The sequence below is a fragment of the Fringilla coelebs genome (assembly GCF_963513975.1).
Source record: "Fringilla coelebs genome assembly, chromosome: 1".
In the NCBI taxonomy this organism is placed as follows: Eukaryota; Metazoa; Chordata; class Aves; order Passeriformes; family Fringillidae; genus Fringilla; species Fringilla coelebs.
In genome coordinates, this window is record NC_140028.1 from 53,296,767 (window position 1) to 53,311,911 (window position 15,145).

Below are 15,145 nucleotides of genomic sequence, written 5' to 3' on the forward strand. Positions count from 1 at the left end.
GTCAAAATTCAAGTTCTGCTCCCCAAAACCATGAAGACTTTTTATTGAAATACATGTTTTAAACATGGTTTAAAACATATCCCTTGTCTTTGCAACCAATTCATACATTTTAATTTATAATGAGATCAGAATATGACTCAGTCTATGGTCTGTCAATGTCCAACATCCATTCTAGCAGAAAACTCTTTTGAAGAACAAAAATGCAGCGTACAGCTCCTCAACACTATCAGAAATAAGAGAACAGGTACACGTTCTGCTACTTGTAGGGGCGAATGGGGTTTCAATCACATACCTCAGATGCACAAAATGCATCTCTATTTTTGCTGCACTTTCAGATGGTGCAGCCAGGTGGGCAGTTACCCTCTATCTGAAGTAGTCTAACTTTGATGCCCCAACAATAATATACTAATAGTAGGTGATATAAGCATTATGAGAAAAAAAGTAATGAACTCCAACTGCTTGAGCTAAAATCATCTCCTTTGACAGATGCAACAACAGATTTGTAAGCTTAAGATACACATTCAATTGAATTTCTGTTCAAAGCAAGCAACAAAAACCATGCAAACAAGTCTTCCCAAAATAAAAATCTGTATTTCCAACCTAGCATCTCATTCTGCATGCAGATAATTTAAGAAAACCAGAATGTTTAAAAGCCCCAAATTAGCTACATTATTGGTGTTTTCCCTCAAATCCTGTTAATAACATTGTTGTTATGAAAATTATTAGAGCTGACTTAAATAAAAAAGATCAAAAAGTTTAAGAATCTTTTCCACAGCTTTGAGACAGAAAAAGACACGTAAGATTGCAAACATCAACATTCCATAATAGCAGACAGGACAGACTACTCCAATGTATGTGTTAGTGTATGGATTAGGATGTTATATTTTTAAATGTTTCATTCTTTCTTGATAGAGCTTTCAGTATAACATTTGCCACCAACAGGACATGGTTTTAATAGGGCTGATGACAGAGAGGAATTCTTTTAAAGTCTCAAAACTAGTGATTTGGTTTCTTTGGTTTGAGTTTTTCAAGTTGTTTTTAGGTGCTTTCTGCATACACACCTTGGGCAGCAGTTCATTCTGTAACAACACTCAGGAAATGCTGAAAAGCTAAAGCTAAAGCTCTGTCAGAGCATGTGATTTAATAATATAGAAAATACTATTTTCTCGTCTACTAAAACCCATTCAACTGTGGTTCTTTCAGTGCAAGAGTTTACAATAAAGGGTTAACCATCTTCTTTTCTCATTCATGAGTATCACATAAAAAATTTCACTTAAGCTCCTTATTCTGTCCAGAAGTCTTAATACCTTGCAGCATAGATGAGGTCTAAAATTATGCTTCTGATTTAAGATATTTGGATTCACTGGAGGCTTACATGGTCAATTCTGAGGACTACCATTAGGACCCATCTTCTGTTCAGTAAATATATAGGTTTAGCCAATTCCTGCCTTGAACACCTAAATCAGATGTCTCAAGTCAGATGCTTAAAGTTAGTGTGCAACTCAAAAAACTGAGTGCAGCTGAGTGTAGAAAGACTGCTGGTAAAACAGATGCATTGTAGAATTGATGAGTGCACATAGGGGCATTGTTTCCACACAAAACTCAAACTAATGCTTGCATAAAGTTTTTTCCTATATCCACTTGGATCAATTCTTTCCTGAAAACCCTTCAGCTCTGTTTGGTGATCCAAATTTGTTACTGCAACTCTTCTGTATCCTACAATTCTGTGCAGATTATTGCAAATCACAAATCCTTTAATATCTGCAAAACAAATTCCATTCCTCCGTTTTTTTACCATCATTTCAGCCACGCTCAGAATAATGCTGAATTAACAATTTTTTTATTATAATTCATCATTTTATCAATCTAAACATTTTTAAAACATCATTTTTATTGATCTGAGTGCTGGGACAAGTTCATTTTTCCAACAGAGATACAAGTTTTGTCATCCTGATCAGCAAATTAATTCAGAAGCAAACCCATTCTTTTTGCCATTAACATCAGCAGAACGAGCAAAACCTAGTCCATATGTGAAATTAACTGATTCCCTCCCTCATTTTTTTTTATTTACATCACGACTAGCTACAGAGTCTTATTAATCAAAAAATATTAAATTAAATAAAGTAAAATAAAACCTATCTAAATGTAAGCTCACATCTCTTACTGGAAAAAAAAAAGTCACATAAAACAGGTATTTAGTACAGCTAAATGGGCCATTTGCACAAGACTGGACCAGTCTATGTTGTCATGTTTTATTATTTCTATAAAAATAGAAGCCTTTATTAAGGATGAAGACATAACTGCAGTAGACATTAGACACAAAGGAAAAAAAATATCACTAATATAAACAATCTCACAATCAAAGTCAGAAACTAGACTGTTGCACAATTTACTGTGTATTTGTCAGCTCCAGAGAAATAGGTAACAAATCAGTTACTGATTTTAGAGATAATTCATATCGAAGGATTACTGCTGAAATCACAGGGTTTCACTACACAGACAAAGTGGCAAATGCCTCAAAAACTGTTCCCATTAGCAACCCTTGAAAAACTAGTCAGGATTTAAGTTACTCCTGCAGACAAGAAGATGTTATTTGCAATGAATGTTTCTTACACAGTTTTCTCAGCCTATGTTCCATAGGTTAGTTTTAAGATGCTGACAGGTGAAATACCAACCTCTTTTAAAGTATAGGAGATAAATCCTTCAGTTAGAATTGAAACTAATACATGGAACGTAGGCAGAGACATAGACAGTGAATTATATCTTCATGTTTAAGGATTAATATTACTTTATCATAGTAATTAACCTTTTTTATGAGATTAAATATTTAAGGGAGCAAGAAGGAAAAAAATTACTCATTAATCTTTAAACACCATCTGAACTATTTGAGTGAGCATAATAGTTTTTCTCCAGTGTTTCTAAACTTTTAAGTTGCTGTCATAATTTAAATTAACCTAGACTGATATCATCCATTTCAGAATAATTTCTAATCCCATATTCTGTAAAACCCTTCAGCTTCGTGGAGAGAAGCTCCATAAATTTAGGAACTCCAAAGTACAAGGTGACAAACTGGGAAAACAGATGAAAGTGCAAGAGATAGGTCATAGAAAGTTGGTCAGAGATTTTGACTGAAGAGCTGTGCCATGAAATGATGAGGAAAGAAAAAATGAGTGGAAAGCTTGAAAGTTTAAAAAAATTTTAAAAACTTAATCAAAACAAGCAGAATTTCAAGAAAAAATATTATTTGAGTGACAGAAGTATTAGGGGAAAAATACAAGTACATAAACATAGATTTGGTTTGGTTTTGGGATGTATTTTAGTAAAGTTTAATTAATTTATTTTTTGAATCTGATTTACTGGTGGTTTCGCTGGTTTTAGGTGAAATATTTAAATATTTCCTCTTTCTTTTCCATCTTCTGGGCACAAAAAAAAAAAAAAAAACAAAACAACAACCCTCAACAGTTTCTAGAAAGATACACCTATGCACACACACACAGAGTCTGGAAATGTGACAGGGACAGTGGGAAAAGTGTGTACACTCAGAAATACTAAATTTTTATAAGAAATTAATTCAGACAAACACATCACAGCATGGCATTCAGGTGAAGTGCAATGAAATGTGCTATATAATACAGGGAAACTATCCAATGCCTTAAGAAAGCATTTTCCTCTGAGGAGAGATATCTGCCATCAGTGATGCAAACTAGATTACTTATCAATTAAATCACACAGGAATTAGTCCTAATTAATCCTTTTTTTTCTACTCTAAAAGAAGAGAATTTGTATGTGTCTCCCCTCTCACTCTTGTTATCTAGAAAATGGCTCTGTTTATCCTGTCAGACACTTCTCCTGGCACACACAGAAAGGGGCAACGAAAGTAAAGCATACAAAACCAATTGGGTAACTGCATATTATCTGCAATAAAATATTGGAGCAGCTGCAACCAAATTCCCAATGAGTCTTTCTCTTTCAGTTCTTGCCTTCAGCTCCTTTAAGAGAAACTCTAACTCATAGCTGGACATTTACTGATGTTCCATGCTCACACTGTCCTTGTAATATTCCCCTGTAAAAATGACTGACAGCCTCACCAAGAGCAGCATTTCCCACTTTTTATGCTTGCCTAATTTATTTTTCAGGCCTGTTTTGCCTGGTTCCACTGGCTACTGACACAGACAACATAAACTGAGCCCACTCAATTGGTATGGATCCCCACCAAAAGGCAGGAACACCTGACCTACAAAGACAGGCTGGAAGAGCTGGGATTGCTCAGACTGGAGAAGAGAGGGCTCCAGGGAAAACTCATTGCAGCCTTCCAGTACTTAAAAGAAGACTTATAAAAAGGAGAGAGAGGGACTTTTTATGTAGGTAGATAGTGACAGGGCAACAGGCAACGATTATAAACTGAAAGAGGGTGGGTTTGGATGAGATATTAGGATGAAATTCTTTACTCAGAAGGGGTGAAACCCTGGAACAGGGTGTGCAGAAAAGTTGTGACTATCCCATTCCTGGAAGTGTTTGAGGCCAGGTTGGATGGGGCCCTGAGCAACCTAATCTAGTGAGGGACATCCCTGCCCATGGAACCAGATGATCTCTAAGGTCCCTTCCAACCCTAAGCATTCTATGATTCCATACCAATCAAAGCTTTGTAATTTAAAATACATAAACCATTAACAGACCTATAAAGAACCCCTTTCCTCCTCATTACAGGGGAATGCAAATACCCCTTTCAGAAGTATAATATTCTTGCTGTAGACAAGGCAGAATGGCACACTTCCGTACGTGATACATAAATGCTTGCGTGCAGTCATTTTTCATCTCTAACAGCAAGCCCTTCGAGCTATTTTTGCTAAGGGAGTAGTATAATGCCAGGATGACAGTTGTTTAAATAAGTACCTAAAATACAATTGAATGAAAAATCTGGTACCAAATTTAATTCTCATCATTAACTACCAATTCAGACCTAGAGCAAATCTATGATAGGATGGCTTTGGGAGGGTTTTGAAAACTCATTTTTCACCCAGACCACATCAGTATTCCAGAGGAAGTAATGCCATAAAAAGGAATGCCAAGTAGTGCTATCAAACAGCCCTGATGCAATTTGGGGCAAGCATGGTTGGAAGTCCTTGGGCACCAAGGCCAGCATATTGTGAAACTACAACGTCAAGGAATTTACAGTATGTATTACAAGTCAGGTCACTTAATGAGGGGGAAATATCCAGGACTTCGCCTTCTACTACACCAAAGCTTTTGCATGTACTCTGTGCATCACAGACTCTGAAGAATGAAGCAATGAACTTCTTACCTTGCATGGTTGCTTTTGTGGGTTCTGAAAACAGAGGAATGAGCAGGAGGTAGATGAGGTAGACAAAGGAGAGCCCATTGTAACGGAAAGCACAGGCTGCAATGAGAGAAAAAAAAACAAAACAACATATTGTTTAATTGGCCTGATAAATAAAATCAAATTCAATGGCACAAAGTATTTCCCACTAAAGTTTACAATTGACCTTGTCAACTTCTGACCACTTGTTTAAACGATTTTTTCACAGGTATTCAAGTTTATGCTTTAAATAAATCTTAGAATCAAAGATTAGGTCAGGCTGGAAGGAATCAAAGTAGGTCATCTGGCCCAACCTCCCTACTCAAGCAGGGTCATCCCAGAGCACACTGCACAGGATTGTGTCCAGATGATGGAGACTTGTACCAAGGAAGTCTTGTCAGCTATATCCAAAACAACCTGGTTTTGGAATACATATACATCTTTAGCCCTGCCAGAAACAAGTATTCCAAAAGAAAGTAATTTCCGTCAGACACAACTTCCTCAAAACAATAGTGTATTGTGGAATATCATGGAATAGTATCATGGAAACAACAGTGGGAATGAGTTAACAAGTTGTGCATTAATTGATCCTCATCTTCAACATATCTGTCCCCTTTAATTATAAAGCAAAACTGCAAAGGCTCTCTATTAGCAAATCCATACAATAGCTACAACTTTTGTTTCCCAAACCAGAAAATGTTTTGAATAACTGATTTGATTTCCTTAATAGCCTTGACAGAAAATTTTGGGTATACACTCCACATCTGCAGGTTGGCCAAGTAGCACATGAAATGCATGAGTGCCTAGGAAGCAGGAGGAATAAGAAGCACCTATTCTCTATTTCTGAACTGATATGATTCCACAATCAGCCTTAAAAAAATCTGTCAAGGACTACAAAATCCACCAAAGCTTGATAGAGAGTTCTGAGTGAAATCCAGAATCCTTAAGAGTAGCTTCTCATTTTCCTGTAAGAATTGCTCTTGTCACTTACTAAACTTTCCTTATAGCCACAGCCTTTAAAGGCCAACTGAAGATTTACACCTACATTTGCATCTATAAAAAACCTGCAAGATAGAGTAAATAGGACCTATCCCACAGGGAATTCTGCAGGCAATTATCAGATCTCTAAAGTCAATGTACTTGAGAAGAGGGAGGCAGCTCTGCTATAATGCGCCTACTCTCAGGGTCCTCTACAGAGGAGCACAGGATATACAATGGCCATTAGTGGCCTTCTTGGAAAGAATGGCAAAGAAGACACTCCTGATATCAGGACAAATCCATAAATCAACTTTTTGGGTTTTTTGGTTTTTTTCAAGTTTAATTTCAGGGTGGGAACAAGTTCTGTGGCATTCATAGGAAGAGGTACCATAATGGTTTAAGGCTTTCTATGGCCTGAAGGCTTTTCCATTTCAATGGGAAGGACCAATGTGTTCAGTCATTCTGGTAGCAGAATAATAACATTAGCAGGTAATACTATTATCCAGTTATTTTTGGGATTGTGTCAACAGATTTTAATCATGTTAAACAACTTACTTATTTTCAGTGCAATATTATACTCATTTTCTTCTTTCCTGAGGACTGATCTTGCTGCACTTCTTGTAGAGCACCTAGCAGTCAGTTTCCCAGTACAAAGAGAGAAAACAGCAACTGTTTGCTTTAAATGTCTTCCTTCATTACCTGGAAGTCACTGAATGCTTTGCTAACAAGTCTGTGTCAAATATTTAGAACCTCTATTTATATCAAAACCTCCTCCAGCAAACTTGGCTAGACACTGCCTGGAAAACTTGTATTTATTTAAGCAGTTGCAAGAGCTCTAGCATTATGTTTCTCAGAATTATGAATTAAACTCCCAAAACTTGCTGCAACCTTTTTACTATTCCCTACTACAACTATTCCAATATTTTTATTTTGTGATTATCTTCACTCATCTAGTGTGTGTCTTGAAAGATGAGTGCCTTATCAAGCTAAGGTGCAAGAGTAAATGACTGGATATAATTTTAGCAAGACAAAAGATTAGGAAAAAGCAGCGGCACTGCTTTCTCATATTGGCACTGCACTACATTATTATTTTGTCACACATACATATTCCTCAGTTCTGACACTCAAAATATCTAGAAAAAGTTTCAGAGCATAAAATCAGCTTCAGTTTGTCACTGATGCAACCACAAAGGAACCAAAAAAGCAAATGAACCCATTCTCTACACTCCCTCTGGTATTCACAGAGGTCTTCTGCAAAAGGAGCTGTACACAGATGTCCAAAACAATGGAAAGCCCCATTTAAGATCAATGGAATTCCATAAACAGAAAAAGCACCTATAAAGATGAGTTTCTTGGCAAACCAGATGGGATAGAAATTTCTGGGTATTTTGGATACATTGGTCAGTTTGCAGTATCAAAATAATGTAATTGTAGCATTTTAGGCTTGTTACTGCTTCTCAAAATTATCTAATCGATTTGCAAAATTAATTTCAGATGACTTCTTGAACTATATTTACCTCAAAATTTACTGCTTTCTATTCCTAGAGCTGTGCACTCAAAAGCTTTTTTTTCGCTACTGCAACATAAACAGGACTGTTAACAGAGATTACATTTCCATTCAAACCTTCCCTTTTGTGTTTTTTCATATAAAGCATCCAGAAAACCCTTTCGTTTCTTAGCCTTCAAAGGATGGGTTTGTCTACAGCAAACACTGAACAAAAAGGCTTAAACTGGAAATTACACCGTGTGTGCCAAGTCCATACTCACTTCCTGCTCTTCAGGCTTCTTTTTAAACCATGTCTCACCATGTTTTCTAACATGTCTCTATTGACAAAATTTCAGAAATTATTTTCACCTGTGAAGTTCTGCTGTTGTTCACAGCCTAATAATAGCAATAATACACAATTGGGAAAAGACACAAAAAGCAGAGCTAATAATACACAGAATTAGAAGCAAATTATCTTTTATTTTGCATCACCTGAAGTACTTTAAAGCACCTTCCCTTAGGTAGAGAAGAGCGCTTGATAAAATGTAAGACTGACTTCTCCATTCATAAGCGACTATTTAAAATATTTCTGTTTTAATGAATAGAAAATAAAAGGTGTGGTACAAACCTTTAAAGATTTTTATCATCTTTCACAGCAGTGGACAGATTGATTTACAGCTAAAAAATTTAATTCATTTTTAAGACAGGTATGTACAGTGTGTGCCATACAAAATCAAAAAGGAATCTCAAAAAAACCAAAAAACAAACCAGAAAATCATATATCACATGATAACTCTGTCCTTCTAGAATTTATTTTTCATTTTTTAATGCTAGCCATGCTTTGAAGAAATTTAATACTGCTTCATAGACACATCGGCTTTCTACATGTAGAATTCTAACAGCTGTTACATATTATTATTTCATATTTATACCAACAGTTTTCTTTCCTCCATTTAAAGGGAATAATTTTTATAGAATTGGTGTTTTACCTGTTATATAAAAAAATACTGGAGAGCAAAGTGAGGGGCAATAAAGAAATTCACAATAAACCTGAACTTGGAAAGAAGAGGAAAAAAACCAACCTCATAAATTATGTGTTTAATTTTATTCCACAAAAATTTTAAGATGACTTAATTCAGAAGTGGAAACTTCATGTTCAGAAAAACCAGCCTTCAAGACTGCAGGCATAGTACCAAAGGGCTACTGACTCCTCACTTGTAAACTAGAATTCTGTCAAAAGCCACAACAACAGAAGACAAGAAGGAAGGTGAAGACAGTATTAGTCATCCACTCACTATTTCTGAATTTACTTTAGTAAAAAAAAGCACTGTCATTATTGTTAACAGAATAATGTATTGCTTGTTATACCCTTTTTTGTTCAAGAAATATGTAAAAATATCTCTTCCATGTATTTCACATATTTCTACTGTAGGTTAGAGAATATTGTGTCCTTAGTGTTATCCTATCCAGACTTTTGTGTGCTTTAGCATGAGAAGAAATTAATTCTGCCAACCCCACTGAAGTAATGTGTCTTCTACCTTCAACAGGATATTGCATGGTGTTTGCATCCTGTTTTAACAACTTTACAGCTGCAAGATTATTAAGAAAGCTATGCAATTATATTCTTTTAAAATGTTACATTTAGACCAAAATTAGGCCTAACTTTCATGCTTATTTTTTCCAGTAACACAAAAAATATATATTCAGTGAAAATATTAATTGGAAAAAAATGTCTAACCCTGAGCAGGCAAGGGTTGTTGGCTAAAAGACAGCGGAGATGCTGCTCACTCATTCCTATATCCAGCTAATCTGAAGAGACCAAAACACAGAAGGAAAAAGGAATCAGCAGCTGAATGACCTTTAAACTTCTCAATCTCCAGGAGGCCAAGTGTCCAACTCCCAAAGCTAGGACAACTCAGCACCAGATTCCTGCCTATAATGCTGTAATTTTTCTTAGCTATCTTATGGTTAATATCCATTATATCCCCATTATTCTGAAAAAATCCCCAACTATCATGCAATTCAGATTACTATAACAGGCTACAGATGACAGCCTTTGCTACTAGGTATGACATGTGAATGAGACACTGGCACACACTCCAGATGAAAAGCTTCTGGTGCAAAACTGCAGCCTAAGTCAAATGCTGAAACAAATCTATCTCCTCCTGCAAACCAAGGTGTTCTTCATGACAATCCATGAATGTGTGTCATGAGTGGGCAGCTCTTCCAGGAAGAGATGCAGTTAAGATTCCTCTTACCAATAAGGCACTGTCCTAAGGTCATGATTATTGAGGCCTTTCCACTTGTGCCACTCTCCAGTAAGACATTTACCAGCTGGTTCCCACATTCTCTGGAATATTCTAAACAGGTGAAGACTAGGGGGCTTTTTCTTGGTTGGTTGGGTTTTTGTACCCCTAATCACCTTACCAGACATCAGGAGCTGCCCTACCAAGGCAAGTAGGTCCAGCACCAGGCCCTATGGACTCAGCCTTCTGTCGGAGACTGAAATGTTACAATTTATGGCTTAAACATCTTCATTGCCTATTATAGCAAAACTGCACAAGAGCTGCAGGGAAAACCACCAAAAACCTGAATGGAGCCCTACGCTGCTCCGTGATGGACTATATGAACTATACAACAGCTTGGTAAAGTAAGTAAATGTTAAAAGAGGTAAGGTGATTAAAATTTTGTACAACAGGAACTACTGAAAAGAAGTTGCTTTTCTCAAGAAAAAAGAGTTTAAAAAATTCAAAACAAACTAACAGCGACAAAAACCCCACCTCCATTAGCCAGCCAGATAAGTACTTCCAACAATGTGTTACAAAGAGGAGAGGCCAAAACTGGTGAGAAAAGTCTGGTTTCCTTCCATTCTGCATAAAGCCCTTATAAGGCTCTTTAATTTCTGGTAACACTCCCTCTTGGTATCAACCAGCAAAAGTGAGAAGAAATGTAACAAGAATTTTTTCTCCTTTTCCTAAAAGATTCATGCATGTCTCATTCTTTAACCAAAACTCATAAAAACTCAGTAAAATAGCAGCAAACTGCCCTCCAGTATTTCCTCACAGTTCCTGATGCCTCTGCCCCCAGAGGCAGGGGTGTCCTTGAGAAGAACACCCACCTTATCTCACGTTGGACAAAGACCCAGAAGGCTGTACACAGCTTGCTCTGTTGCCTATGAGCACTGCTTTACAAAGTAATGTAGTAAAAAGTGAACTCATTCACTGTTGGCAGGACAAAATGACCCAGTATTAATTACCTACAGAGCTGAATCTCCCAGAAAGATGATCAACCAGTTGTTCTCATCTCCAATATAATTTTATGAACCAACAACTTCTAAGGTACAAGTGGGAGGCAACCTCATATCCCCTTTTCAACTCAGAGTCACAAGTGCAAATCTTGTTTCTGAGGATTTCTCACTTTTACATGACATAGCCATTACTAACCAAATGCAGTAGAAATAAAAAGACTAAGATTAAAAATTAGGTTCACTTGATCAGAAATATGCATTACCACTTCCGAAAAAGAAAACTACACTTTTGAAAATTGCTATTTTTCATATCTTCTAACACTTCATATTTCAAATTTGTTTCAGAAATGCAAAATTTCTTTCAGAACTTTTTCCTCCAAGATTTTTACAACAACAATAAAAAAAACCAACCACACATTGCAAAATTAGTTTATGCTGTAAACAACCTATTTTAAAGAATAAAACTGTGATAGTGACCAAAAATGTTCCTCTTCAAAAACTACACCTTCGCATAATGACAAATATCTGATAGGCATAGTGCCCAGGGAACTTTAGCTCAGAGATATTTACTTTATTTTTACTTATTGAAATTCAGAAGAACGGATTAACTCCTGACATAGTTTTGGTCTCACTTCTGAGTAATTGCACTTAAAATAACACTTGTGACAGATGAGATTGGAATGATACACTGCTATGAAAGACAGTTAAGTGAAGCGCATGTAATCTTACCATTCCTTCAGAGCAAAATAATGGTCATAGCCTCTGGTGTGCAGTGCAGAACTGTGTCTGATCAGGACAAGTTCCCTCCTGAACCAGCCCATCACATCCAACAGCTCTGCTGATAATGCTGTGCTAACACACACCACTCCCCACCCTGCTCCTGAGCCAACATCTCAACACAGGGCTGCTCTGTGTGCCACACCCAGAGAGAAAACTTTTCTTTTTCTTTGGGAAAAAAAAAACCAAACAAAATAAAACACCAAAAGTATGAACACTTTGATTAACAGATAAATAGGATACCTTCGGTTCATGTCAGCACTTCTACAATCACATTTTTTCACCTGTCAGCATTCATCAGGAGAGATGACTGCTGGACAGTGAAACATCTTGCAATGGCTTGGGAATTTTTTTTTTTTCCTTTGCTTTTTCTTGCCTTTCCTCTATTTCTCCAAGCAGCAGTTTTAGAAAGCTCTCTCTCCATCAGAAACCATCTGGAACAGATTTTAACTTTGAGGCAAATATTCCATGGGAATCAATCAGAAGGAGGAGAAGACAAAACACCTTGTTCACCACTTTGTTTCAGCGCTTAGGAACAGGAGCTGTGTTTCCCAGCTGTATTTGACAGCAAGAAAATGAACAAAGGATTTCAAGTATAGCCATACTACAATCATCATCTTACTTAGAATAATGTATTTTAAAGCTGTATCCAGTTTCACAAGCAAATCCATGTCAAAACACTTTACTGCCATGACTAAGTATACAAATATTTCCAAATTTAAAAAACATGATGGACACCATCATCAGTAATTTTTCCCATTCAAAAGATCAACTTCACATTGGAACTCATTTCCATTTCAGTGTCAACTGAAACTAAATTCATTTCTTGGTCTGGGATGTGCAAAGAGATGTCTTCTTATTCCTCCACTGAGGTGGCTGCCTGCAGAAGGGACACTGTCTGCATTCTCACCCTTGCTTCGGCAACAGCTCTTCTATCTCCAGGCTCCTCTCTCTAGGAAAGTTACTGGGAGCTAAAGAAATAACTCTGCTCCTCACTCATTTTCATGGGATGAGAAAAGCATGCTACTGTTTCCCCGGACATCTGGAGACAGTAGTCTGGTTCTGCTGTTACAGTTGCATAACCCTGTCAAGACTCAGACTAAAAATAACAGGAAAATCAGAACACAGATGACAATCAAATGTCACACAGTGCTACTGCTAAACATAACATCAACCAGGCACAGATGTGGAGAGAGTTGGGCAAGAGAGAAACCTCCATGAGCAGAAAGGGAGTGAGACCTTCGTTTACAGCCGCTAAGAAGCTACAGACACCCAGAACAGCTATCCAGTCAGATGCTTCCAGCAACTGGAAGTGTGAATTTCAGCTTATATTACCATTTCTCCACCACCATTCACACTCATAGTTCTTCTCAAACACATAAATCACCATAAGCCAATTGACGTAAGGTGCAGAAAGAACCAAGTAATTTTTTTCACCATCTGTTGCTTACTGACATCGGTCCTAAAAAACCCTGAGTCAGATGGAGGACATGTTAAAAAACTAACCCAGATAAACACTTCTGAGGAACATAAACATGATTAAACATCAGAGAGGTGTTAACACTGAAAAATATGAGTGTCATTAGTGAAGTTACAAATACGAATACAGAGCTTGAAACTCTGCCATTATTTATTCCAGCAGAGGAAAGGATAGATAAACTTCCTTTCTTGGTCCATCACTGAATAAAAAGGACCCAGAGGATTGCAACTGCAAGCTGTAAATCTGAATGATGAAGGAGCATTTCAGACAGTGCTACAAAGCCACAGTGTTTACCAAAGGAAACAGAATTTTTAAAAATAGGTAACTCCAGGATATCATCAAGTGCATAAAGGAGACACAAACTCCCCATTCTTGCAATGTCCCTATTCCAAACTGATGTTGCTTGTAGAAAATAATAAATCCCTTTTTGTTTGAAGAACTGCGCATTTCTCTCTCTCCTTACAAATACATGAGGTAACTTTCTCTCATTGCAAAGAAGTTTTGAGCGACTACAAGAATCTACTTAGGAATGCCATGAATTGTCTTGCAAACTATTTCTCATAACTCAGAACCAGGAAAGGAACCTGAAGAACTAATAGAGTCACAGAACCCATGGACACATTAGGAGGCTGTTTGTAATCCACAAATCTAATCTGATCATTAAGATTGCCTTTTCTGCAGAAGCGGTACTTAAACCCATCTGACTCCCAATGAAATTTCACATGCATATGACCACAGTCTCTGCAAGAGAGTTCTACTGGGACAGATGCATTTTACTGTGGGTTTCAAATGCAAAACTTATCTAACATTGAATGAAAAACGTTATTCATAAATCCTGCTAATGGAACAGAAACATGGAATTGTCCAGTTTTCACACAGCAAAAAAATAGTTATTATAATTACTCCATATAGCAATTCAAGGGAAAAAAAGTCTTAATTGTGGATTTATTTCAAGTAGTAACATTCCCCAGAAAGTGCAGGGCACATCTACATCTGATCCTTTGCACGTCATTCAAGAAACTTTCCCTACACTCCTGGAGTTGCAATCTGTGGCACTCCCTTCAGGTTGCCAAACCTCTTGTACTTATGGAAGGCCTTCTTCCACGTATCGATTTTCTTTTGTACAGCATCTGTAGCAATGTTTTCTTCCCCTGGAATATGTTTTGAAGAAACTCCCCTAGACTTCTGATAAGCTCTCAGCCAAATTTTAAGAGCAAGACTGGAAATTCAAAATGATTTAATACCCCTTTCATGTTTATAAAACAAACCATTGTGTCCTTGTCCAAGAATATTTGAATGTGGGAAGTTAAGAAGAAGGTTAACTTGAAGAAAACTTCCCACGCAGTTAGTAATTCTAATCTGTTTATATCTAGGCTCCATATAAAGTCTGACTACGTATTTCTTTGGAGTCAGGCCACTGTCCTGAAGACACCAAATAGTATCATGAAGCATCCCACCAGAATAAAAAATAAAACAGTCATCCCAACAAGGAAATCAGGGTCCTGGGCTCACCACTATAGAACTTCTAGAGCTCTCAACTTAGCCAATTCCAAAGTAAAGGATTTTTTGTTGCAAGGGAAGACAGAGAACAAAAACTTGTCATCATTAGGCCAGTTCTGAATACAAGGAGATGGGTACAGTAAACTTAAGGGTCTCAAAATAAGTCTTCATTCAAAAACACAATACTGTACTTATCTCATTTAAGGAAAACCAAAATAAAATCAAAAAAAGCAAACCAAAAACACAGCATGTTTTTAATTGAGCAAGATCTCAAATTTGGAGAAATGAGTCCACTGAGAATCTCAGAAGATCTGTTCTTGACAAACAGCCAAAGTATACATCCTGGAGGATTAAAACTAA

The 15,145-nt window shown here is 36.9% G+C and overlaps 1 protein-coding gene across 1 annotated transcript in view; it reads right to left on the minus strand.

The window, feature by feature from the left end:
* Positions 1-15,145, minus strand: part of PIEZO2 (piezo type mechanosensitive ion channel component 2) — a gene marked incomplete at both ends in the record, with an annotated part of 285,393 nt that overhangs the window by 229,773 nt on the left and 40,475 nt on the right. Inside the window, one exon of the mRNA XM_084204434.1 lies at positions 5,303-5,398. Coding sequence (XP_084060560.1) covers positions 5,303-5,398 — 96 coding nt within the window. The remainder of the gene's footprint in view (positions 1-5,302; positions 5,399-15,145) is intronic.